Source organism: Psammomys obesus, unplaced genomic scaffold, assembly GCF_907164565.1.
Source record: "Psammomys obesus unplaced genomic scaffold, mPsaObe1.curated_primary_1811, whole genome shotgun sequence".
In the NCBI taxonomy this organism is placed as follows: domain Eukaryota; kingdom Metazoa; phylum Chordata; class Mammalia; order Rodentia; family Muridae; genus Psammomys; species Psammomys obesus.
In genome coordinates, this window is record NW_026587556.1 from 5,496,188 (window position 1) to 5,520,984 (window position 24,797).

Here is a 24,797-nt window from a genome sequence, read left to right on the forward strand (position 1 = left end):
TACTGTGATCAAAAATGGTCTTTGAGAGATGAGATTATTCTTTTTAATAGAACAACTGTTCTTTCATTCTATCCCATTTTTCAGGAGGAATGAGTAAGTGTGGCTTATGGACTGTGGCCATAAGTTGTCTTTGGAAAGCTTAAGATTATAGAATTTAGTGACCCCAGTTTAACTACACAAGATTATTATACGTTTTTACACTTTGCTTCCCCAAACTGATTAATGCTGAGAGAATCCTGCTTGCTAGTCCACCTTTGCAAACCTGACCTTCCAGAGATTAAAGAGGGGGCACCTGGGAATATTTATTGACTTGGCCAGGTGGCTGCCAGAGCATTTGCAGAAGAGGTCACAGTGCAGCGAAGAACAGCGCTTGAGCCACGGTGGCCGAGACGTGCCAGAGAGCTGCTCCCACAGAGGGACACAACCTTTGGACTTTATCAGGACATGCAGGAGGCAGCAATCCACTGATTTAAACACACACACACACACACACACACACACACACACACACACACAGGACAGCTTCAAGCTTTTTATTGGCTTTTACATTTTGGATCTATAATTGGAGAACAGGTTGTAGAGGTATCTTTGTGGCTAGGCGAAACTGGCTTAGAATCAAAGTCTCTGCTCTCTTATCAGTCTAATGGCATCTACACGCTAAATCTCTGTGCCCTCATCTTTGTGTCCTCAAGCCAGGAATATGGGACTTGTTAACCTAGGGGATCCAGGTAAGGAAAAGGATGGTGACACTCTGCTCTATCTTCCTTTGAAAATGTTTTCCATAACCTTCGAAAGGGGAAATAAATCAATTTTTGTAGCAGATGTTTCCCGGTTCCATTTAAACTGAGTTATGACAAGTTATGAACATATGTATGTTGGTTAGAACTTTAAGAAGGCATATTTATGTAGTTTCTCGATAGGTTACATGCGATTATTGAGCTTTTGCATGTACTAGCCATTCTTGGGAAGAAGTCCAGGCATTTATGAATCATTTGGGAGTTGATTGAGGCTTATGGTTCTAAAATGACCGTTTACCTGAATAGACTATGATTCATATCTTGGAGGAGAGGACACGGCGTCATGATGTCTAAGATACTCTCCTCATGGCTCTGGCCATTGGCGAATGAGCGTTGACTTACCTTCTCCTTTTTCTGGATGACCTGAGCCATTCAGAAGCTAAGCCATGAACTTGGGACTGTAGCCCTCATCTTCTGAGCAGTACTCAGATCTGGGTGAGCTTGTGCTAGGCTGCTTCTGTCTGTGATAGTTACTATCTGTTGTCCATGTCTCTGTCTTTCACAATCACGTCTGGGTCCTCTCTGAGGAGCAGCACCTGGAGGGCCACGGTCTGCCCTTAGCGGCCTCGCTTCCTTATAGGAAGGGGGCCTGCAGGATATTATGTTGCTTCGAATGAACATTAGGATTTTTTTTTTAAGTTAAGTGGTGGCTATCTCACATTTGCAAATTTTACTTTGAGGAATTCATTGTTTTGTATTGATCGAGCGGTTACTAAATCGGTAAAGTGAAGAGGCCAGTTCTTTCTTTACTTAGTTCCTGTGAGTCTTGTCTTTGAATACCTTGGGTATGAGTCAGCTCATCTAGATTTGTTGCTTGCCACCGAGACTGCCCTTGGTTTAATTAAAAAAAAAAAAAAACTGGCAGAAAATGTACTGAGAGCACATGAGAATGTTGGTGGGAGCAGCAAAGTTGCCTATGAAAGTCAGTTGTCTGTTGTCTGATGTGAGTCTCCAGTCATTGGGCATCACACAAGAAGGAGGGAACATGGTCAATTGAATCATTAATACTTAGCATAATTGGATTCTTTACCAGTTTTATAGACTTGGGTTTCCAAGGCCTCTTAAATCACAGATGGGAAGGGAATTGGGTAAAATCTTAAAATTCTGACTCTAACTCAGGGCCTCTGCGCTGAATAATCATTGCAAATTTCTCTAGTGTGGGCACCGTCCTGTGCTGTGCATTGTAGGAGGGCACTCAGCATCCTTGGCCTCTGTTCAGTAGATGCCAGTAGCACCTCCTTCGTGGTTGTGACAGCTGAAAACATTGTCAGATGTCTCGGCGAGCAAAACTGTTTCAGCTGAGAACCACTGTTCTGGAATGAAGAACAACAGTTTACTTACTGATTTTTTTTTCCTTCTTTTTTTCTTTTCCTGTTTTAGCTATAGCATCTGGGTCCACTGTTCAGATAACAGTCTTTGATACTCTGGGAACAGGCCCCCTTAGAGAGCATGAGGCCTGGAGGGATATTCAGGTAGTTCTCAGAAAAATGATGAGTCTTAGGGAGTTTTGGGTTAACTATTTCCTATTTGTTGTATCCAATACATTTCAGAGGGACTTGAATGCTCCCCTTTCCACCTCTGTTTTGAACTACTCATTTTTGATCTAACTTAGAAGCACACAACCCCCACCTCTCACCCCTAGCTTGATTTTTGACTGCAAAGTGCGGCTCCATCTCTGGCTCAAATCCTGGTATCAAACATTTGGCCCAAACTGGCTGCAGGCTGTGGCCTATTGGAAACAGACAGGTCTGCCAAGGCCACACTCTACTAAAGCCATTTGATGGGATGCTTAAAAAGGGACTCCCACAATTTTTACTGCTTTAGATATAATTGAGAATCCTGTTCATGCTTTCTGCATGCAGAGCTGCCTGTGGGGGGAGTGAGGTCACTACTAACCAGAAGGCCAGGTTTTCTTCCCTAAGCCCAGAATAACACTTAGCTGCTGAGAACACCTTGAAGAGCCTTTCCATTTCCACAGTCACATTTCAGGTTCACTTTTCCAGTGGGGCTGAGGCAGAAATCATGAGGGTTTTTTTGAAACAGATTTTTCCCCCATGGGAAGGAACCAAACACTCTGAGTTTTCAGCAGCTTGCCCGATCCTCTGAACCACCAGCCTCCTGTCATTCGGTTGAATCAGAGGACACTGCTCAGTCACCTGCTTAGGTTGTCCACATCCCCTGGCTTGCATGTTTGACTGAATCACAGGATCTGTGAGCAGCAGCTAACCACAGAGTTGTGGCAAACGGCCCCCTTTCTAGGCCTGTCTCCTTGCTTCAGGAATAGTGAGGGAAGAGCGATTAATAGCCTGGATGAAAGCTTAAGGACATACGGTTTGCCTGAGAGGAAAAGTGAATATTCTCACTTCTTGATCTCTGCCAACTTTATATGGGCCCAGCTGCTGCACAGGGCAGACACACTAGACCAGAGTTAGCCGTGCCCCTGAGATACGTGTCACAGCAAGCCACAGACCAGCACTAAAACGCAGGTCTCCCCCATCGGCACAAAGGAGCTCTATCCTCAAAGGAACTTTGTTTCTTGACCAGCTCACTAATTGTGATTGAAAACACCAGCTCCCCAGCAATGCTCACGCATCCGAGTTAGCAGAAACAAGACAGGCCCTAATTGCTCCATTTACATAAAAGTAGAAACATACAACTTCTAAATATAAATCTCTGGCACATCGCTCCTTTTGCAATTACAGTAAAATAAGGTACCAGTTTCCCTCCGGGCTCCTCCTCACAGCAAGCTGCTCCCCGGGTTCGCTAGTGGCTGCTCCTCCAGGCGAGCACAGGGCCAGCTTGGAGTTGGAGCTTTGTGAAGTAGCCAGTAAATCAGAACGCCTCCGCTAGGTGCAGAGCGCGGTGGCAGCGGGCCACTCTGCCAGTGCAGTAGTCGGTGGGACCGAACTCCACACTCGGGAAAGGGGCAGTCTGCAGGCGCGGGGCCTGCGCTGCCGCTCTCCTGGGTCGGCCGGGAGACCTCCAGCCCCACTGCAGGTCCGGGTCCCTGACATTCCCTGGCACCGAGGGCTGGGATCAGAGATTCCCAGCTGCACTCACTGAACAGTGATTTTTTTTTTTTCTTCCCCTCCCTGAATTCTTTAGCTGCCAAAAGGGGGGGAAAAATCAAGAGCTGCGCTTTTAAACGAAGTTGCCCTTGCTGGTGTTCAGGGTAAAAATAGAGGCGGCCGCTTGGACCGGCTTGGCCCTGAGTCCAGGCGTCCCGCGAGCCGGGCTGGAGCTGCGCATTCGGGAGTGATCCCTGGGAACTGCCAGCAGGTGCTGCTCAAGGTACGGTGGCAGGCTGAGAAGGGACAGGGCCTGGGTGCAGGGAGTCTCCGCGGGAGGGGCAGGAAGTGAAAGAGAAACCAACCCCGCTCAGAGCTGCGCTGACCAGCGCACGCCCTGCCTGGGCCCTGAAATTCAGCGCGGGGGGGGGGGGGGGGAAGACGCAGATCCTTAGCCCAGAATTTTCCAGAGAAGCTATTTTAACCTGCCCGCTTCCTCCACCACCCCCAACTTGATTTCCACGGAAAGAGAGGAGGCTTTTCCCAAATGTGGTTCAGCTCTGAGGTTGGGGGATCCAGCTACGTCATAGCTGCTAGACTGGCTTAGCAGGTGGGCACTTCCGTGGAGTCAAAGGCCAACAGGGTCTCAGGGCGACACGTGCGGAGTAGCCCCTGCAGTCAGGGTCCTGAACCACATTCATGACACACCATGCTTAAGAAACCAGCAGGACGCCCAGAAAAGACATTCCTTTGTGACTGCTGAGTTTTGACCCTGAACTTATAGATCCCACTTTATAGATGGAAACACTGAGGCTTGAGCTTAAATGGTGAGGGAGCCTCGGAGCTGGGGTCTGATCCGGGCACTTTTCTGGGTCACCCTCTCTACATTCGGGAGCAAGTGGTTCTTTCCCTAAGAGGCAGGAGTGAGGCAGGAGGTGATTTTGTAAGCTCAGAGGTTATGATCAGGTAGTACGGAAGTGCCTCTTCTCCAAGAGTTTGTCTTCATCCCGGGGTGGGTAGGGAACTGACCATCACTGAGTGTCTTTCTCTCTTTGCCCCTCATATTCTGGTCTTCCCCGCAACTTTATTTCCTACTTCAGTTCTCCTATGCGGTTCTTAGAATGTTCCTCTCCCCTCCTCCCCCACAGATAGTTAGCATCCATGCTTCGGTGTTAGTCAAGAGGGACCCTGGAACAGACAGCCCCTGGTGTCATAAAGCAACCTTCCCCCACTGTGCATCAGGAGACCAGAGCCTCTAGATTTCGCTTGTGGGCACAGTGAAAAGTTTATTTTATGCATGTTAAATCCGGCACACAAAACAACATATCTGGTCATATGGCTTTCATTAGCTCCCAATTTTGCACATTTTATCCAGCTTGTCATGAGAACCTGGACAGTGCTTCAGCTATACTCCTTTCTGAGAACAAGAGCCCTTCTTCATGGTGTTTATCGGAGCTTTCCTCCTCCCTGTGTTATCTTTCCGCCAGTGTAACACCCCCCAAAAAGAAAACCCCAATCCTAACTTTATTTGTTTCAAGGAGAGTTCACTTCTTTTCATTAAACTCATATTCAGAATGTTTGTCAGTTATAGGTCTTGAAGTTCTAGCTTTAAAAAAAAAGATGCATCATTTTCTGTTACTGTTGTTTTGTTGTTGTTGTTTTTTTTTTATCAGTTAGGATGGGATTCTAAAGGTCTGGGCAGGATGCTTACAGAGTTCACTTGCAAAGAAGGACCATTTCTTGAGTCTGAGGTGATCAATGATGTATGAAGCAGGCATTCAATTTCAAGGTGTAAATTAATAGTGTGAGTCAAGGCAGGGAGACCATCATCACATGGACATACAGATTTTCCCTGCGCTTTTCCACAAGAAAAGGAGCTTATTGAAATCATAACTATAAAACTAGAGTTCCTATGAGTTTTCTTTGCTGTAGAAAAAGTAAAGTGCTTTGCAAATAGGAACTTTATAAAGTAACAGATGTTTTATGTACAGACATAAAGCTGAATGTGAATATAACGAGAAGTGTGTGTATGAGTAGGAAAGAGTCAAAGCTGGACACTCTTGGGGATGTGTGTATTCGGTTCTCTTATTTTCTAAAGGGTAGACTATTCATAGCCACGGGCTTTGCTGGCTCAGTGCATCACCCAGGTAGTGTCTCAGAAGCCAAGAGAGAGATTTCCATTAGATAATGAATTATGAAATGTCTCACACTGGAAAAACTAGTCATCTGCTGATGTCATGCTGATTCTAACCAATCCTAAACAAAGCCCCAGCCCTCTTCTTTGAGAGGTACCAATGTGTGAGTGTACAACTAAGTACTACAGTATAAAACTTCACAGTGCCAATACCATGAAGAAGAACTCAGACAGCTCTGACCTCATGATACAAGAGCCGGCTGGCAAAACAGAAGGGACCCAAAAGGTAATGCTTTTTAAATTCTTGCTTATGAGCTCTCTACACATTAAAAGTCACTATGGCTAAGAGGACTTTTACAACTTTTTGGCACCTCCGTAGGCACTGTAATTTATGTCATTTTCTATTGTGCAGGCAGGTTAATACTGTTTTTTAATAGTCCTAGAGCATGCAAATAGATTATGTGTTTATACAACCTACTCAGCACACATATACAAGTACATATGCCAAAGAGAAAGCTATTTTTAAGAGTTCCATTTGCAAACAGTAAATTCAGGGAACACACACATATTCACATGCAGAGAGAATCTAAACATTGATAAGTTGCTGTTATCCAAATGCTACTATTAGGACTCTCAAGTTGTTTAGAGTCATTAAACTTTTAGCTCTATGTTAGTCTGTCTCGTAAAACTTAACTGCACCACAGAATGCTCCAGGTTCTGTATCTGTAACTCCAAATAGGTGGGCGACGTTATTATAATACAAAGATGTCTTATTGAACCATTATAATACCCATGCCCCTATTCCCTCAACTTTTTTTTTTAAACCAGTCTTCCTTTTTTTTTTTTTTTTTAAATGGGAGTTTTAGGTAATGTGGACAGTCTTATCTACAACAGCAGAGTCCTTGGTGTTTCTGGAACTGAGAGTCCTCGCAGCCCTGCAAAGGTGTCAGAGGGCTTGTAACCAAGAAAGTTCTTGTGCGTTGTTGCTTTAGAAAAGTGTAGAATTTGTATGATTCAGAAAAGCATTGTTACCTGTCAAACCTGGATTTAACCTAGTCTCACGGTTTTATCAACCTCTTCTTGTTGTATGTAGATCTTCTGCTTGTAGTCCTGACACCTATTAACTCTGTCCTCCTGACCTGTTTTGCTAGACTAGAATGCTGTGCACACAGTAGGTGTCAGATAGAAGCAGAATATATTTACAGAAACCAAGAATGCTTATGTGTAGGGAAGAAACTGAGAGAGAAGGACAGCTTTAACAGATGGATGCCTTAAAGATACTTCTGCAAGATAAAAGCAATAAGACAGAAAATGAAAAGGGGGTATGCAGACTTAAAAAAAAAAAAGCTTCAGAAAGGCATTGTTTTAAAATGCACATTTGTCCTGTTCTGTGAATACTGTAGTCCTTGATGAATTCAGCTCTGCTGTTACTTTGAAGAGAAACGAAGCAGCCAGGCAACCTGCCATGGATGCTATGGTCAAGACTGGGGAGGGGAGGGGGCAAGCAGAACAACCAAACAAAGCTAGCACACGCCAGAGAAAAAATAAGTTGCCAATATATTTTAGAGATTCTTTCCTTCTAGGCAAAGAGTACACTTTTATATCATAAGAGTACACTTTTTTTGAAAGAATGTGAGAAAGGCCAAATGAACTCTGTGCTTTATCTGTGAAGCCAGGACAAGGGGCAGTGGGCTATAATTTGTGAATACATGTACCTCCAGAGCAGAGAGGGAGAGAGAGAGAGAAAGTGAGAGAGAGAGAGAGAGAGAGAGAGAGAGGTGAGTAGCTTCACTGACTATGTAAAATGCTGCTTGCCCAAGGGACCTTCCAATGCCCTGCTGTGGTGCCCACTTGGCAAAAGCAGAGTGTATTATATGACCCCAGACAAAAGTTTCTCTGCGCTCCAGGTCCCATCAGATCTCCTGCTGGCATGAGGACCTTGGACATTTAAATATGAATGAATGGCAGAAAGGAATTCTGGATTCTGTGAGGCAGAGCAACCAGCTGTCTCAGAGCAACCCCAGCCCCAGTTCTCTGACCTGAGCTAGCTACCTGAGGACCTCCCTCAGATACGCAGCAGGGCCAGATGGGTGCTTACTCTGGGCTAGTGCAAGGCCATGGGAGAAGACTTGGGGGTGGGTGGGGGGCACAATTTCCAATCAAGTTATCTCAGTGAATAGAAACAGTGCATTTAGTTTGCTTGGGTTTCCACTTCCAAAGAAGAAAGGTGAGGCAAGAGAAAGGGTTGAGCAGAGAAAGATGAAAAGAAAGAGGGAAAGAAAGAAAAAAAAATTAAAAACAGAAGAAAAAGAAAGAAACCCCCAGACCAAAAGTGAACAGGAGTAGGAGAATTTGTTGTAGAAACGACTGAAGAATCCCCCCCACCCCCACCCACCCCGAGAATGGTAGGATTTGAAGAGAGGTGTGCGTGAAGGAGCAAGGAGCAGCGGGAAGGCAGCCTGTCAGAAACCGGCTGTCCCTCCTCCCTAGTCACAGCTTTTACTCACAGACGCCCTCCCTCTCCCATTCACTCACTCACTTAGGGCCAATCCGTGTCTCTCTCTCTCTCTCTCTCTCTCTCTTTCTCTCTCTCTCTCTCTCCCTCTCTCCCTCCCTCCCCTCCCTCCCTTCCTCTCCTCTCTCTCCCTCCTTCCTTCTCTCTCCCCTCCCCCTCTCCCTTTCTCCCTTTCTCTCCCCTCTTTCCCTCCCCCTTCCTTGCTCTCCTTCTCTTTCTCCCCCTATCCCTCTGTCTTCTCTCCCCCTCTCTCCTTTCTCCCTGTCTCTCTCCCTCCCATCCTCTCTTAGTCTCTGTCTCCCCCCACCCTGTCTCTTCCTTCCTCCCTCCCTCCCTCCCTCTCTCCCTCCCTCTTTCCTTCTCTTTTACTCGGAGACAGTCAGAACTCTCCTCCCTGACAGCCACAAACCTACAGCACTGACTGCATTCAGAGAGGGAACCTGCAAACAAAACTTCACAGAAAACTTTTTGCTCTTGTTCCAGAGAATTTGCTGAAGAGGAGAAGGAAAAAAAAAAAAAAAAAGTCCAAAAAAAAAAAAAAAAAAAAAAAACCTGTGCGTGAGGGGTGGGGAGGAAAAGCAGGGCCTTTAAAGAAGGCAACCACACACGACTTTTGCTGCCAGGATGCCCTTGCTTTGGCTGAGAGGATTTCTGTTGGCAAGTTGCTGGATTATAGTGAGGAGTTCCCCCACCCCAGGATCCGAGGGGCACGGCGCAACCCCGGACTGCCCGTCCTGTGCGCTGGCCACCCTTCCGAAGGATGGACCTAACTCTCAGCCAGAGATGGTAGAGGCTGTCAAGAAGCACATCTTAAACATGCTGCACTTGAAGAAGAGACCCGATGTCACCCAGCCGGTGCCCAAGGCGGCGCTTCTCAACGCGATCAGAAAGCTTCATGTGGGTAAAGTGGGGGAGAACGGGTATGTGGAGATAGAGGACGACATTGGCAGGAGGGCCGAAATGAATGAACTCATGGAGCAGACCTCGGAAATCATCACCTTTGCGGAGTCAGGTGGGTGCTGGCTTGGGGGTGGGGGCGGGGGCAGGGAAATGTATTTCGTTGACAGTCCTAGCAGGAACTTCTTTCCCTCCAGCTAGAGACTTCCCGGGAAGGTTATTAGTTATTAGGTGACGGTGGCGACGGAGAGACAGCGGAGGGGGAAAAAGGACTTCTTTGCCAGGGAGCCCTGCCCGGCTACGGCTAGCTTACACTTGCTAAACAAACTCAGCAGCGGTTACCCAGAGAGGAAGCTCTTGGGCCAGTCTGGAGCTGGAAGGCAGTCTGCATGGGGCTCCCCGGCTGCCCTGCTTGGGAAACCAGATCTGAGCAGACAGATGAAAGCAGGGCACTCGGGTTTGGGGGTGCAAAGGCAGCATCTGGACCCCATCCAAAGTTTTTTCTTGGGTTAGGAGTGAGAGTACCTGGGGGCCAAGTGCAAAGGCACTGATGCTCCTGTCTGAAAACAAATTTCTTTAAATGTCTGATCTGGGGCCGCACTGGAGCCAGACTCAGGACATATTTATTAGTGACAATCATTTTCACCTCTCAAAAGCCTGCCTCTGTGCACAACACACCCAAGACAGCAAAGAGCCACTCCCAGGGCAGTTGGCATTGAATTAGTGACTACTTTAGAACACTGACACTTTTGCTTTCAGATTAAAAGCAAAATAAAAACAAAAGCAACAATATCAGTAAAACGAACAACAATAACAAAAAATCCTCACTCCCCCAACCCAATTTTATTCTTTGTAAAGTTACTAAGAACTTTTTGCCAAGGAATGCGACCTTGACAGTGTACTCCCAGACACTAGCTGAAGTACTTAATCCTTAAGAGGAAGAACTTTAATAGATTCTAATCATTGGCTCAGGACAGAACTAACCTGTTGCTGTGAAAAAAAAAAAAAAATACCTGTCCAAAGCCTAGGGCCTAGACTTGGAACTGGCTCTTCATAGTCAGGAGGACACAGATCTTACTGCAAGTCTGTGGGAGTTGGCCACACAGATGTTTTAATAATACCTCTTTACTTTCATGGTAATCGCCAGGCTAAGGAGCAGGATCAGTTGCCAAAGCCATTTGAAAGGAATGGCATTGTTTTGTTTGGTGGAGCATATGGCTAGGAGAGTATGTGCAGGGACTCCCAGGATTTTGTTTAAAAGTTTGCTGCAGCAGTATAAACAATTAAGGCAACACTCAGAATTTCCAATCCTGAAAACCTGTTGACTCAGATGTTCTGTTTTCAAGAAAACCTTACAAGACCTGGGCATCCTTGGGGGAAGGGGAGATGTGGGAAGGCTGCAGACTGCTGGCTTGGTGGCTTCTTAAGAGAGAAGCCTTGATATCCCACCAGCTTCCTAGACAGCCTAGCCCTGTCCCAGTTCAACTTTCTCACATAGCAGCTTCTTGTTGAAAAAGTTCCCCAAACCCTGGTCATTGTGATTTTATTTTCTGAACCATATTGAGGAAAAAGACAGGTTGGACTTATGAGGTTGTCACTTAATTTTCTTCCACCTTTCCTAGTTGGAAGGTAGGAAAGAAAAGCTTTATGACATAGGCTGGTGTGTGTGTGTGGGGGGGGGGGGATGGGTTCTGTGCTTTAGGAGATTGGTCCTGGCCCTGACATGAAATGACTCATATACGTTTTTATACACAACCCTCACCAATGTTGGCTCCAGTTGCAGTTTCTACTAACTTGGATTCTACTGTGTCATGTGACTAAGTGTACGTGTGACTTCCACCATATTTAACTGCACAGTAGATGCACTCTAGCCTTCTGACTTAGTAGGCACGTACAGAAAATTCATCGCTTGGCAGTTAGAGATAGGCCAAAGAAATGGGCCATCTTCGCTTTCTTACCTACGGCCTTTTCAAAGCTAATGACTTTCTCAGTTAAATGGGATCCTGTCAATTTTGCTTCTCTGTTGTCTAGTTTGAGAGAAAATGAGCTACTATTTACATCGGCGATTCCTTGAACTCACACATTGACTGAGTGTGAAATTTGTAAGAGGAAACCCCTTCTAGTCCAGGAACATAGTATTATTGTTAGTTGCTTATCTTCTTATGTGAGAAGTAGCATAGATTGACTTCAGGTTGATTTAGTGTAATTTCACAGATGTAAGTAAGGCTCCTAGTAGAGACAATGTTCTCTCCAAGTAGTGTACAGCATGATGTAAGCACTTTGCCTATTCAGGAAACATATTTACCATCTGGTTAATTACAACAAATATATGAAAATGAACTTCAATGATCTGCTTCATTACTTTTCCAATAATTCTACTTTGCTATTTAGCATGTTAACATATTTCAAAAAATAGAAAAGGGCATGCTTTTTTTTTCCCTTTCCTTTATAACCACTTGTTTGACATAGATTATAGTCAATGAGTGTCACCTGTAAACATACCATAGATGTACCCTTTAATAGTAAGATTCCTGGTACAAGACGTATGTTTTACTTGAGCTTCTTCACTCAAGATTATTAGATTAAGCTGACAAAAACATGTAAATAAAGGGACTCCAAAGGGCTATAGTACCTCAACCTTTTACACGAATTCATCTTACTGCATTCAGGTGGTGTTTCAGCTTTCTGAAACTGATTTGGATTGCATTGGCCAATTATCAGGATTCACCCTTAATCTCTCTGAAATCTGTTCCAATAAATAAAACCGATTTTATTTATATAGATGTCCCTCAAGAGTACTTCCCAAAGTTAGTGTATTCATTGCATGGATGGCCCCAAACCCTGAGAGCTAATTTTTCTTCAAAGAAACAGCAGTATGGATGACTAAAACCAATCCAATGGCTGTGACCTAAATTGCCAATGAAACTGAGATCAGAGACCTTGGCTACTGCACTGTGTTTTATCAACTTCTGCTTCTTTATAGTAGTTGCTCAGTGAGTGTACGGTAATAGCCTGCCATTGAGTCTAAATAGATTCTGCCATGGTTAGCTTCTAGTTTTCACAATTAGCTTATTGGATTGCTTGCTATGTAGGATAGAAAAACAAAGAAAGTAATACCTGAATAAGTAGATACTGCCCAGGTATTATCTCGACTCTTGGAGGACCCCAGGTACAGAAGATTTGACTTAGACATCAGCTCACCCAAAGACTACTTCTGTATACTCCAGAAAGCCATCTCAGAGTGGACTAAACTTTCACAGCTCCGTCCCCACCTTTCCTTTGACCTGTCTTCTGAATTCCACCTCACCAAACCTCTGAACCTTTAAGGTTTCCCACTTATCTGAATTCTGGGAAAGATTGGCCACAAGAGGGCGCATCCCTAAATCTTCATCTCTATCAGCTAATCTGGGAAAGGCACTTCTGTGGCTACTTGAAGCCCCAGTCTGTAGCACCCTAATCTTGAAGAATACCAGTTACTGCCTCTCTGCAGCTCCATCTTTCTGCAGAGTTTTTATGGGCCGGGAGGCGTACAACTACCTGCAAGACATTAAGTCAGACAGAGGCACAGCAATGGCAGTACTGTGGTCCACATGAACATTCCGCAGCTCCATGGGCAGCAGAGGAGTGCTACATTTCAAAAACAAACAGAGCAGGGATGGGGATGTGCATGAATCATCAGCCACACTGATGTGAACACAGTCTCTCCCTAATACGGTCGCCTGGGTTTTAGAAAAACATCTTCCATCTCCCCTAATTCTGCTCCCCAGTTTGCCTGTCTTATCAATGCTTTTCACAAGGGACAAATGACAAGTGACTTCCAACGGGGGGGTGGGGGGAGACTATTTATTTAACGCCTGGTAGGAACATGAAGTTCAGCTGCTGAGGACGCATTTGTTTCCCAGCTGAGAGTGTGGAGAGAAATCGTGGGGGAAGGATGTGCAAAGACATGAGCACGGGTTTTTTTGCCTGTGGAGTGGGTGTACTGTAGTGGGGATGAGGAGATGTCAGGGGAGAGATGCAGTTTTCACATGGAGAGAAGGAGTAGCTTCCCAGGCACTTTGCATGAAAATACTTATTTGTCTTGGCCCTCCTGCTACATCAAACTTGAGCATGATCTCTCCGCTTTAGTTCAGAATTCTTCATGCTTGACTGGTTCCTAGGTCCAAAATTAAAAGTATAAAAGTTTTAAGGAACTCTGGAAAAAGACTCTGGAGTTGAATCTTGAGAATTTTTTTTTCCTATTTATATTATAAAGTAAGACTTCTTTCTCTCTCTCTTTTTGAACATTTAACCCTTCTTGTCGTTATTTAAATAAAGGAGGCAGTGGATGATACTCAGTTACTCAGGCTTGAAGAGTTATTATAATTCAAAAATGGATCCCAAGAAGAGGTATTAAAGCTAGAGGGTTAGACAGGATAATTTATACATGCAGGGTAATCTGCTGCAGGCAACAGTCTCTACTGTAGGTCAGAGCAAAAGCAACCCTTCAGACCTGCCTTCTGCAGAAAGCCCTGGAAGCCATCCAGAGGCTGTCTTAGTGCCTCATAGAATACACAGGCTGTATTCTGTATCCTGTATGCTGGCCCTTCGTGCTACTGACTGCACCATATCTAGGCAAGGGAAACTTGGTGAAGTTGAAGGAAGAGTGAAGTAACACGTATTTTACAGCAGAGCTGTGCTCCCCTCGTGGTGAGTGTGCACTGTGAATGGCAAGGCTCTCCACATTCACACAGATGTAATTATTAGCTATTTGTAGAAGAACAGCCTATTTTACCCAGGATGTTGATGAGGAAAAGCAGGCTAATTAAACTAAAATTTGTGTGTATTTCAACTCTTTAGCTGGAAATGATCATATAGCCCACAGAGCTGCGACCTGGACTTTTCTGTATGTTGCCATTTGCATACTAATGTTGGGGAAGGAAGCAAGGAGCCTGCTTACTTAAGCCCTGGCCTACCTTCCTGATCAAGGTAGTGAAAAAATCCCCAAAGCAAAAGAGAATAGCTACATACAACCTTCCTTTAGGCTTTCTGTCCAGCCCTCCCACCAGGCAGCATTTCAAAGGTATTCCCTATAAGGTACAAAATCGGTCCCTACCGAATGTTCTGCCTGTCTTCTTTGGCTTTGGTGTATGTCCACCAAGCTCCCATGGGCTTAGACGATGAGATATGATCATCCATGTGGGTTTGCGTGGGACTTTCTTAGTGAATTACTCAGACAGAGCAGGCTGTGATACAAGCCTTGCTCAGAAGCCTCAGGACAAAAAATAGCACAGAGGAGGAAAAGAATGCTACCAGGGAGTGGTTAATGAGAGGTTACGGGCAAGCAGCCCTTGCTGGAGAGCTGCGGCCTGATGGAGGAGCCCAGCACACACCTCTACACACGCGTACCATACTTGCTTACGCAGCATCATGGGAGGCGTTCATTTCAGGCTTTCACGACACCAGATATTTAAGTCAGGCCTGAAATGGATGGGAAGTTGATCTGAACGTCTCCTCTTCAGGTATCTTTCTTCCCTTTTTCAAAACCATTACATGTTCAGCTCAGGGCCTCCTGGAAGCATCACTGCAATAGAGCAGTTTCTCTCAGGTAATAGAGATAAAGGGAATAGAACATTTCCTGATTCCATTTTGTACCGTTATGTAACTAAAGTGACAGTTGTAATATATTTCTGAAGCCAACAGGTCTGATAAACGGTCAGTCCACCTCAGCCTCCATCCACCTCACTCTCCCCACACCCTTCTGCAATGAAAGCTAAGGTAAAAGGAAAAGAAGAAATGCACTGCTTAATAAGTCAGAATACAATAGAACTCATAAAATGTACCTGCGCATGAGGTAGATGGAGGAAGACTTGACTCTCCTCCCCCTGTCCTCCTGGGCAGACGGCAACAGCATTTTCATGAAATTGAATCTCAGTTTTATTTTTTCCCCCCTGATAAAATATCATGCAATACACAAATAGCAGTTCCAGAAATGGACACCAGGAGAAGGAGGGGACAGGCATGTCAATTAGTAGGGGAAAATCCAAATGTCAGAAATATGGGGGAGAGATGAAGCAAGCTAGAATGGATACAAACACAGGGAGCAGAGGCTTTCGGCTGGATAATTAAACTGCTGCGTAAATCAGCGTCCTTGCCTCCCTGTGACACACAGGCAATGGCTTGCAGTTAATTGTCAGCCGAGACCGGCCTGAAAGTCGTTTTATGATGACTCCCTGAGCCTGGTGTAACAACACCTGACAGACTGAGCCCCCTCTAATGAGCACTCTCTTTGTACGATCCTCTTGCTGGAACACTAAATCATTTGCTTCCAAGTACAGCCGCCTGTGAAGAAGGGGTGGGGCTACCCCATGCGTTAGAAACTTGTTCCCATGAAATGAGGGGCCATCCTGCGGGCTCGGTGACAGGAGCGCATGGCCTCAGCCGTGATAAAAAGCGATTCGTATGCATAGACACTTGTTCTAGTCCGCCAATTAATCCTCTCTTGCCCCTACCCCAGCGTCTGCAGTCCTCAGCTCGGGGCTGGTTATGGGAAGACCAGTGTGAGCAGCTCAGTCCTGCTATCAGCCCCTTACCCTAACACCTACACCAAGTATGCATGCGGACAGAATAGTTTGGGAGAAGGTCGCCTTGAGACCCAGTGAACCCTGAAAGCCAGGAGCCAGTCAGGAGCTGTTTTCTAGAGAAAGCAGCCACTTCTGCCTTCTCTAATTTAGCAGCTACTTCTGTTCTCTCTGTATGTGGAATGATCCCTCACGTATTCAGAAAAGGTCCTGCCTAGGGGCAGGAAGGAAAATGATAGGTACCTAGTTGACTTTTTTTTTTTTCAAAGGCATAGCAGATGCGCCCCTTACAGTGAACAAACCTGTCCTCTTCCAAGCCCCCTGTAACCTGCCCCTTCTTTACCCCAACCTCTCTGGAGCCCTCTGCCAGCATGTACCCTACCACTTCATGAGCTGCTGCAATTACCATCTTAGATTTTGCTTCCTGTAGCCTTTACTTTCTCATAAACACAAACAAACAACAACAAACCCACTCCACCTTAGCAAAGGGTGAGATAGGATTCATTTTAAAGACTATTATCATGTGTCTCTTCCTCACTGTTCCTTGCTTTTATATGCTATGGAATAAATATCTCTTTATAATTTATTTTTAACTCTTAACAAAAATGTGAAGTCACTCAGAGGAATGCCAGTACCTCCCCATCTTCCTGGCAAACTTCTAGGCAGAGGCCAGGGGGCTTTCTGTGAGATGGTCAGTGCTCTCTGACCCTTGCTTTTGTAAATTTATCAGTATTGTAGTCATAATCTATAGTGTTTGGGATTGAGATTGGGATCATGCACAGAAAAGCTTTTCTTCAAGAGCACTTGAAACTGTGTTGAAATGTATGGTATCATATACCTCTCATCGTCTCTACTGATGAGCATAGCTGGATTTCTGTTAGCTATGGGCATCCAGTTAGGGAGATCCTCCTAGGGAGTTGCGATGTCAAAGATGGACCTCTTGAAGACTGTTCCCAGATTATATGTGAGCCATGTACAGCAGACAGCTATGAATAGGGACATGATCAGGTAAAAGAAAGCATGCTTTTCTATGCCTTCCAGAGGTAATGTGGATGGGAGGGAAATATATACTTAATCAAGAAATTCTGTTTCTTACTGTAAATTGTGTCTCTTATCATAATTGATGCTGCACAATAAATCTACAAGTGTCTGTGAAAAGAGATGGAGATAGTAAGTTTCTGGCTCTAAAGCTAGAACTATAGATATGAGTAGTTGCTAGGATTTCTTCTGTTTTAAGAGTTGATAGAAAGTATGCTGTTGGTATTTATTTGGTGCATTCTAAACAGAGGCAAAAATAAAGGATTCAGAGATAAGAGTTGCTTTCTTAAATTCATGCAACTCCGTGTTAATAGGCTCCCATTGTTAATTAGTGTTCAGACAATCACCTACCCTCTGCTTCCTACTACAGCAGGACAGTGAATGAGATAGACAAGACCTAAGCCCTTAGGCGTCCTAACTAAATAGGTGTGAGGGCATGGAGGGTGAGGAAAAGGAAGGCAGTTTAAAAGTAGGGCCAGTCGGATAACAGATAGCATTGTTTCGGTTGGCCTGGATGGCACAGGAACAACCAGTGTCACTGCTACAGGTGGGTTGAGTGGGTAGGGTTCCCAGGGAATAAAGAGATAGGCCACAGGGACATGGACCTAGATGAGGTTCACAGTCCAGTGTCACGGAACGTTTGGATACTGAAAACAAAAGGTCGTAACAGAAGAGAATGCAATCAGACCCACTTTTAGGGAAGATTTCTTCGCTTACCGGAGAAATGACCTGGGAGAAGCCAGACTTAAAGCTTCAGGGGTCATTTGGTGAGCACCCTGCTGCCGTAACAGGGGACAGGTTGACAGAGAAGTTAGCTCAGGCAGTGATAGAAAGAAGATGTGTCAGAGAGTCTGGCCCACAGTGCCCCACACATAGATGCAGGGAAAAGGTCTTTGGCTTTTTGGGAGAAAATAATTCCATGACTTGCTAAGGCTTCCATAGGGTTTCATTTATGTTTTTCCATTAGAGCTTCTCAAGCCTGAGATTCCTGGCCACATGTCAGCTTATCATTTCTTATTTGTAGATTAAACTAAAGTGAAGGTGTGAATGACATAGGCGTGGAAGCCCGGGCTTTCATTCATTACAGAACAGGGTCTACAAACTTGTCTCTGTTAGTGTGCCTCCCGTAACTACTTGATTCTGTATAAGTAAAGCAAGCTCATGGGCAACATATAAAGCCTTAACTGTGTTCAGACAAAACTGCATTTACAGACACCAAAGTTTACATTTCAGGTGAGTTTCACATGTAAAAAAAAAAATAATAATAATAATACATTATCTTCTTTATTCATTTCAAAACTGTAAAACTCTTTTCAACTCAGTGGCTACATGGAAGCAGGTTTATCTCATGTGTCGGTTGTAAATTGCTGACTGAGCATTGTATGAGAGAGCTGATAACAAGATTCTTGCTGCCAGAAGTTAATGATAGATGTACAGTTCACAATTAACAAGTGTTCTTTCTTCTGTCTCTCTCTCTCCTGTGTTTTATCTTCAGGCACAGCGAGAAAGACACTGCACTTTGAGATTTCCAAGGAAGGCAGTGACCTATCAGTCGTGGAACGTGCAGAAGTCTGGCTCTTCCTGAAAGTCCCCAAGGCCAACAGGACCAGGACCAAAGTCACCATCCGTCTATTTCAGCAGCAGAAGCATCCGCAGGGCAGCTTGGACATGGGGGATGAGGCCGAGGAAATGGGCTTAAAGGGGGAGAGGAGTGAACTGTTGTTATCAGAGAAAGTGGTTGATGCTCGGAAGAGTACCTGGCATATCTTTCCAGTGTCTAGCAGCATCCAGCGCCTGCTGGACCAGGGAAAGAGCTCCCTGGATGTGCGGATTGCTTGTGAGCAGTGCCAGGAGAGTGGTGCCAGCCTAGTGCTCCTGGGCAAAAAGAAGAAGAAGGAAGTGGATGGAGATGGGAAGAAGAAGGATGGAAGTGACGGAGGGGTGGAGGAAGAAAAGGAACAGTCACACAGACCTTTCCTCATGCTGCAGGCTCGGCAGTCAGAAGACCATCCTCACCGCAGGCGTAGGCGGGGCTTGGAGTGCGATGGCAAGGTCAACATCTGCTGTAAGAAACAGTTCTTTGTCAGCTTCAAGGACATTGGCTGGAATGACTGGATCATTGCTCCCTCTGGCTACCATGCTAACTATTGCGAGGGCGAGTGCCCGAGCCACATAGCAGGCACCTCTGGGTCCTCCCTCTCCTTTCACTCAACGGTCATCAACCACTACCGCATGAGGGGTCACAGCCCCTTTGCCAACCTTAAGTCATGTTGTGTGCCCACCAAGCTGAGACCCATGTCCATGCTGTATTATGATGATGGTCAAAACATCATCAAAAAGGACATTCAGAACATGATTGTGGAGGAGTGTGGTTGCTCCTAGAGATGCGAGGTCCCAGAGGAAACGGATCTAGGAAGTTCAGAGAAGACAGTGGCAAAATGAAGAAATATAAGGTTTCCGAATTGAACAAAACAACCAGAAAAATAGAAATAATAATAATAATAATTAAAAAAAAAAACCCACAAAAACAAAAAAAACTAAACTGAAAACAAAACCTAATGAAACAGATGAAGGAAGATGTGGAAAATATTCTAAGCCAGGGCTCAGAAATGAAGCGTTGAAGGAGACAGGGATTGGGAGGAAAAGAGAGAATGGTGTACCCTTCATTTCTTCCAAAACCAAACGGATTGCATCGGCTTTGTCCAAACTGGGTATTGTCCTCTCTCCTGCCTCTTGTGGTTCCCTTGTGAGCCTGGAAGTCTACTCGTCTATTCTGCAGTAATGTGGGCTAGCACAACCCAAATAACGTCTAGAAAGCCATGAGTTTTAAAGGGCCAGTCCCACCCAGTTACCCAGGTCATAAGTATGTCTATGTGACACTATCTCTGTGTATTTCAGCACACGCAAACACACACACACACACACACACACACACACACACACACGCACGCACACACACACACACACACACAGAGGCATTTCCACACACCACATGCACACACATACTGGTGAGAGAACAATTCTGTGCAGGGCGGTCACACTTTGTTTTCTGTACCACTTTTGCCACCAGACAAAAAAAAAAAAAAAAAAAAAAAAAAAAAAACCAACATAAAACATTTGAGAACAAGAATGGAAAGAGCGAAAGATCAAGGAATAAAGAATACCTAGTTACATTTCGTTAAGGTGCTTATGATCTTAGAACTATGCAACCTAATAGGTTTGAAACTGTTTACCTGAAAGAGGACAAAAAGAGAGACTTTTTTGTATTGGAAGTAACCTGATTAATTTTTATTTTCTTCAAGGAGAGATACTTGAAAGGAATATGTTTGTCCATCTGTTGGATTCAAACATTTCTATATTTTGTAAATGTTGTTTTTTTATCGTTTACTATTTGCACTACAATGGTGTTTGACCTGTCTAATCCTTATTTAACAAGTATTTTCTTTGGGTGGGGGTGGGGGGTGGGGTTTAAGAGCTGCACTTCATGTGAGCTATAAAAGAACTGCTACAGCACACAAAATAGCTATTTTTATTATTATAATTATAATTATTATTATTATTTTGTACCTTAAAAATAGACACATACACCAAAGACATTTGTGTGAGCCTTTAAACAGTCTATCTGTGGTTGGTATCGTTCACCATGAGTCAGGGGTAGAGATCGAAGGCTGAGTTAGGTGGGTGGTGTTCAGGCTTAAAAGACCTGAGAGGTTTGGGTTTTGACTCTTTTTACATCCATGAAACAGGACATTTCATACTGGATGTACAGTAGTGTACACTGTTGGATTATCAAGTTCAAATCCATGAGACTACATGCTTGTATGTGTATATATACATTGCTTGTGCATATGCGTACCTGTGTGTATATATATACATGCTTTGTACCATGTCCATACACATTTTAAGCACTTCAGGCTGTCATTTTTTTAATGTTCTTAAAGCAATGAATGTTTGTGTGCAAAACACAGTATTTTTAAGAAGGATAAGTGATAGATTTTTTCTTGCTTTTACTCTGTATTAGGTGGGTACATTTCAAATATTTGGATGGGAAAAAGCCTGAAAATCCTAGTGAGTATCCAGCCAGGCCCTCTCTAAATGTACAGGATGAAATCTCCCCTCTTCCTCAACCCTGCTCCCTACAAGTTATCCCCTGTGGGGAAAACAGGATGTTAATGAAAAAAAAAATGGGCTGATTTTTTTTTTCAACTTCTATTTATTATTTATTGGAATCAATCTTAAATCAGAAACTTTTTCAGAAAAAAATATTTTTAGGCTAGAATAAAAGTTTTTTTTTTTTTTTTGAATAGTGTTGTTACTACTTACATAATAAAATAAGCAGGAAAGTATTTAAGACAGTGGGAGTTAAGGGAGAGAGCACTTAGGAGCCAGAGAGTAGGATAGTTGTACAAATCTCTAATATTTTATTTTGCAGCCAAAAATTCTTGATGTGCAAGTTTGTATTTTCAAAGGCAAAACTGTAAAGATTGTCTTCTAAAGATCAAAATACACGCTTAAACCCAAGTTTCTAATTTAGTCCAGTGTTTTGCTTGTCTAAAACAGCTAATAAATTATTCATTTATGTATTTAAAATACAGAGCCTTATTTTTACGGACTTGTTTGAAGTTTGAAAAACTTTATAAAAATGAAAAACTCTAATTGAAAAAAAAAACTATATTCCTCAGTACTTTATAAAGTATTGAAGCTTCAGTCCATAGATTAAAGTCATTGTAGGAAAATGAGATGCCAATGGGAAATTAAATCTTACAAAAGCTGGTTTAACTCTTAAAAAAATAAACTAAGTCAATATATATTATATATATTAAGTCAGTATACCTTCTCACATTAGGCTGTATGTAGGCAAACTACTTTAGTCTTGTTACTGGGCAAACATACTTACTGTGTTCCAGGGGCCCTCCCTGTCTTATGCAGGAAATGCATGTACTGCATAAGAAATGAATTATAATTAAGGTCTAGTGACCTTGGAGATCTTGCATGTGGGGACAGATGGCATGATGAGGACAAATTGAGGGGAGGTAGATGTCCGGGTTCAACTTTGCCAATTTTTTATGAAAAGAAACTTTAGGGCCCTCTGAACTGTTTCTTTGTTACTGGACCCAATGCCGGGACCTATAGAAATACTGTGTAGAGGTCTACTGTGCCATATTGAAGATGACCTAGACTGTGGGAAGGGCAGGATTTATGAAACTACTAATACTAGTTCTCATTCGTCTGAGAGAAATCTGCAATCTTTTAAAAGCCCTTTAAATTTTAGATATTCTGGAGCTAAGCTCGGGTTTAATTAGTAACCACAGTAATTGAGTCTAGAAAGAAATGCGATTCCACAGGACAGTGTATTAATTGGAGATCGAGTGACTTGGCTGTTACATACCAATAAACTTCATCTAAGCTCATCAAATTTTTATGGCCTTGCAATAGAATTTAAATTGCTAACATCTTTAACAATATGAGATATTATTTTTGCTAGAGTTAGCAATCTAGGAAACACAAAGTCTTGTGAACAACTGGTCTTTTCACAGAGCTGTATAGTACAAACTGAAAAGCTTTTAATGCCTCACATCTTAGTTTCTTCATGGTGTGCTTTACCAAGTATTAGAGTGGCTCTACCTGGTCTCCCCACTCTCTCTAGGATAATTCTTAAGTACTTGCCCACATGAATTCTTGAAGTTCCGAAGAGCATCTGTGCTCAATATCTCTTTAAACATTAAATATTTGCAAGCTTAATTGACATCTCCCCCCCACACACACACAATAAAACAAATTCCAGCACAATGATTGGGATTTCCTTATCCTAGGAGACCAAACAATTCCAAGTTCATTTAAGATTGATTCCACACTCCATTGTCAAGGAGAGGCCTTCTGTTTTCTGAAAAGGCAGAATAAGCAAAACTGTTTCACGTTTGCGGGACTGAACTCAAGAGGTGACTAAAAAGAGAATAAATATGCCTCAGTTAAAGTAACATCCATTCAAATGATTGTGGTCACTTGAAAAATATGATTTCCTTGGGTCTTTTGGCAAATTCTCTTTTCAATATAGAGAAAAAGGTAATCACCCCAAAACCTGCATAAGTGAGACTTGTAGATGTGGGCAGGAGGTTTGGGGATGGACATTGTATGTGTTTAAATTAAACCCCTTATCACTGAGAAGCTATTGGATGGGTCAGAGATAATGAATGCTTAGATGCTGTTCACATCTTCAAGAGCAGAAGCAAATCACATGTCTCAGCTATATTATTATTTATTTTTATGCGTAAAGTGAATCATTTCCTCTGTATTAATTTTCAATGGGTTTTACCCTCTATTTAAATGCTTTGAAAAACAGTGCATTGACAATGGGTTGATATTTTTCTTTAAAAGAAAAATATAATTATGAAAGCCAAGATAATCTGAAACCTGTTTTGGTCTAAAACTTTTTATGTTATGTGGTTGATGTTGTTTGTTTGTTTTTATTTTTATTTTGTGGGTTCTTTTGCATACTACATGCAATTCTTTAACCAATGTCTGTTTGGCTAATGTAATTAAAGTTGTTAATTTATATGAGTGCATTTCAACTATGTCAATGGTTTCTTAATATTTATTTTGTAGAAGTGCTGGTAATTTTTTATTTACAATATGTTTAAAGAGATAACAGTTGGATATGTTTTCATGTGTTTATAGCAGAAGTTATTTATTTCTATTCCATTCCAGCGGATATTCTGGTGTTTGCGAGGCATGCAGTCAATATTTTGTACAGTTAGTAGGCAGTATTCAGCAATGCCTGATAGCTTCTTTGGCCTTATGTTAAATAAAAAGACCTGTTTGGGATGTATTTTTTATTTTTGTTATTTGTCTACTTGTTTTTCATGATCAACCTTCATACATATCATCACACATTTGCTGGGGGTAATTTTGTTTCTGTTGTAATTTTCCGGAGATGAGAAATGGACTGAATATGAACAGAGTACCAACTATTGGATGAGGCAAGTCAGTAGAGAAGTATTTACCAATATTTCCATAGCATAAGCTAACACTAAGCTGCAATATTTATCTTGTATTTATTTTGCTTTTTTTTCTTCTCCAATTGTAGTGTCAGTTACAAGAGATACTCTTTACCTTTCTCCACATTCCTTTTTCTGTTTTCTCTTTTCACTGCAGTATGTGGATCCACTGAAGATATGGGGGTCAATTCAAGCCAGAAAACAATATGCATGCCAAAGAAACAAACTTCACTTTAGTACCAGAATGAACAATAGCAAGTTGTGACTAAATGAAAACTCAAGAATTAGTTTAGTAACTTAATTTTTCCTTCTATAGTTTTTATCTGATATTGTATCCAACTTTGGGGGTGTTTGTCACCTCATTTTGGCCCTAGTTTAATTTAATTTCTGTTTCTGTGATAAAACACCAGGACACAAAACAACATATGGAATAAATGTGTTTATTCTAACTTACAAGTAGAGGGAAAACTCCATCATTGTGAGGAGGGCAAGACAGGAACGTCAAACAGCTGGCCACATCACATCCGGCAGAAAGAAATGAATGCATGTGTGCTCACTTAGCTTGTTTGTGCTCTGCTCGATTTCTCCACTCTTACACCATTCAGGACCTCCATGCCCCTGCCACAGAGCATAGGGATTCACAAAACACATCAAAAATCTCAGTAACTTGTAAGTGAATTATCACTGCAAATTTTATATAGATATCATCTTAATCTAGAGGAAAAAAAACCCTGAAATTAAAAAGAAATATTGGTAGTATACAAACCCTCTCTCTCTCACTCCTCTGACACACACACACACACACACACACACACACACACACACACACCCTCGAGGAGAGAAGCTAGTATAC

The 24,797-nt window shown here is 43.1% G+C and overlaps 1 protein-coding gene across 5 annotated transcripts; it reads left to right on the forward strand.

Moving 5' to 3' along the window:
- The first annotated feature begins 600 nt into the window (after window positions 1-600).
- Window positions 601-23,775, forward strand: Inhba (inhibin subunit beta A). 5 transcript variants are annotated; one of them, XM_055603899.1, is made up of 5 exons: window positions 601-728; window positions 3,903-4,088; window positions 6,144-6,225; window positions 8,938-9,466; window positions 18,445-23,775. In XM_055603899.1, the coding sequence occupies exons 4-5, from the start codon at window positions 9,079-9,081 to the stop codon at window positions 19,329-19,331; spliced, it is 1,275 nt and encodes a 424-aa protein (XP_055459874.1). In that variant the 5' UTR covers window positions 601-728; window positions 3,903-4,088; window positions 6,144-6,225; window positions 8,938-9,078; the 3' UTR covers window positions 19,332-23,775. The 5 variants fall into 5 exon arrangements, with proteins under 5 accessions (XP_055459874.1, XP_055459876.1, XP_055459877.1 ...); XM_055603900.1 differs by lacking the exon at window positions 601-728 and adding an exon at window positions 2,729-3,794; XM_055603901.1 differs by having other exon boundaries at window positions 6,144-9,466.
- Window positions 23,776-24,797: the final 1,022 nt, after the last annotated feature.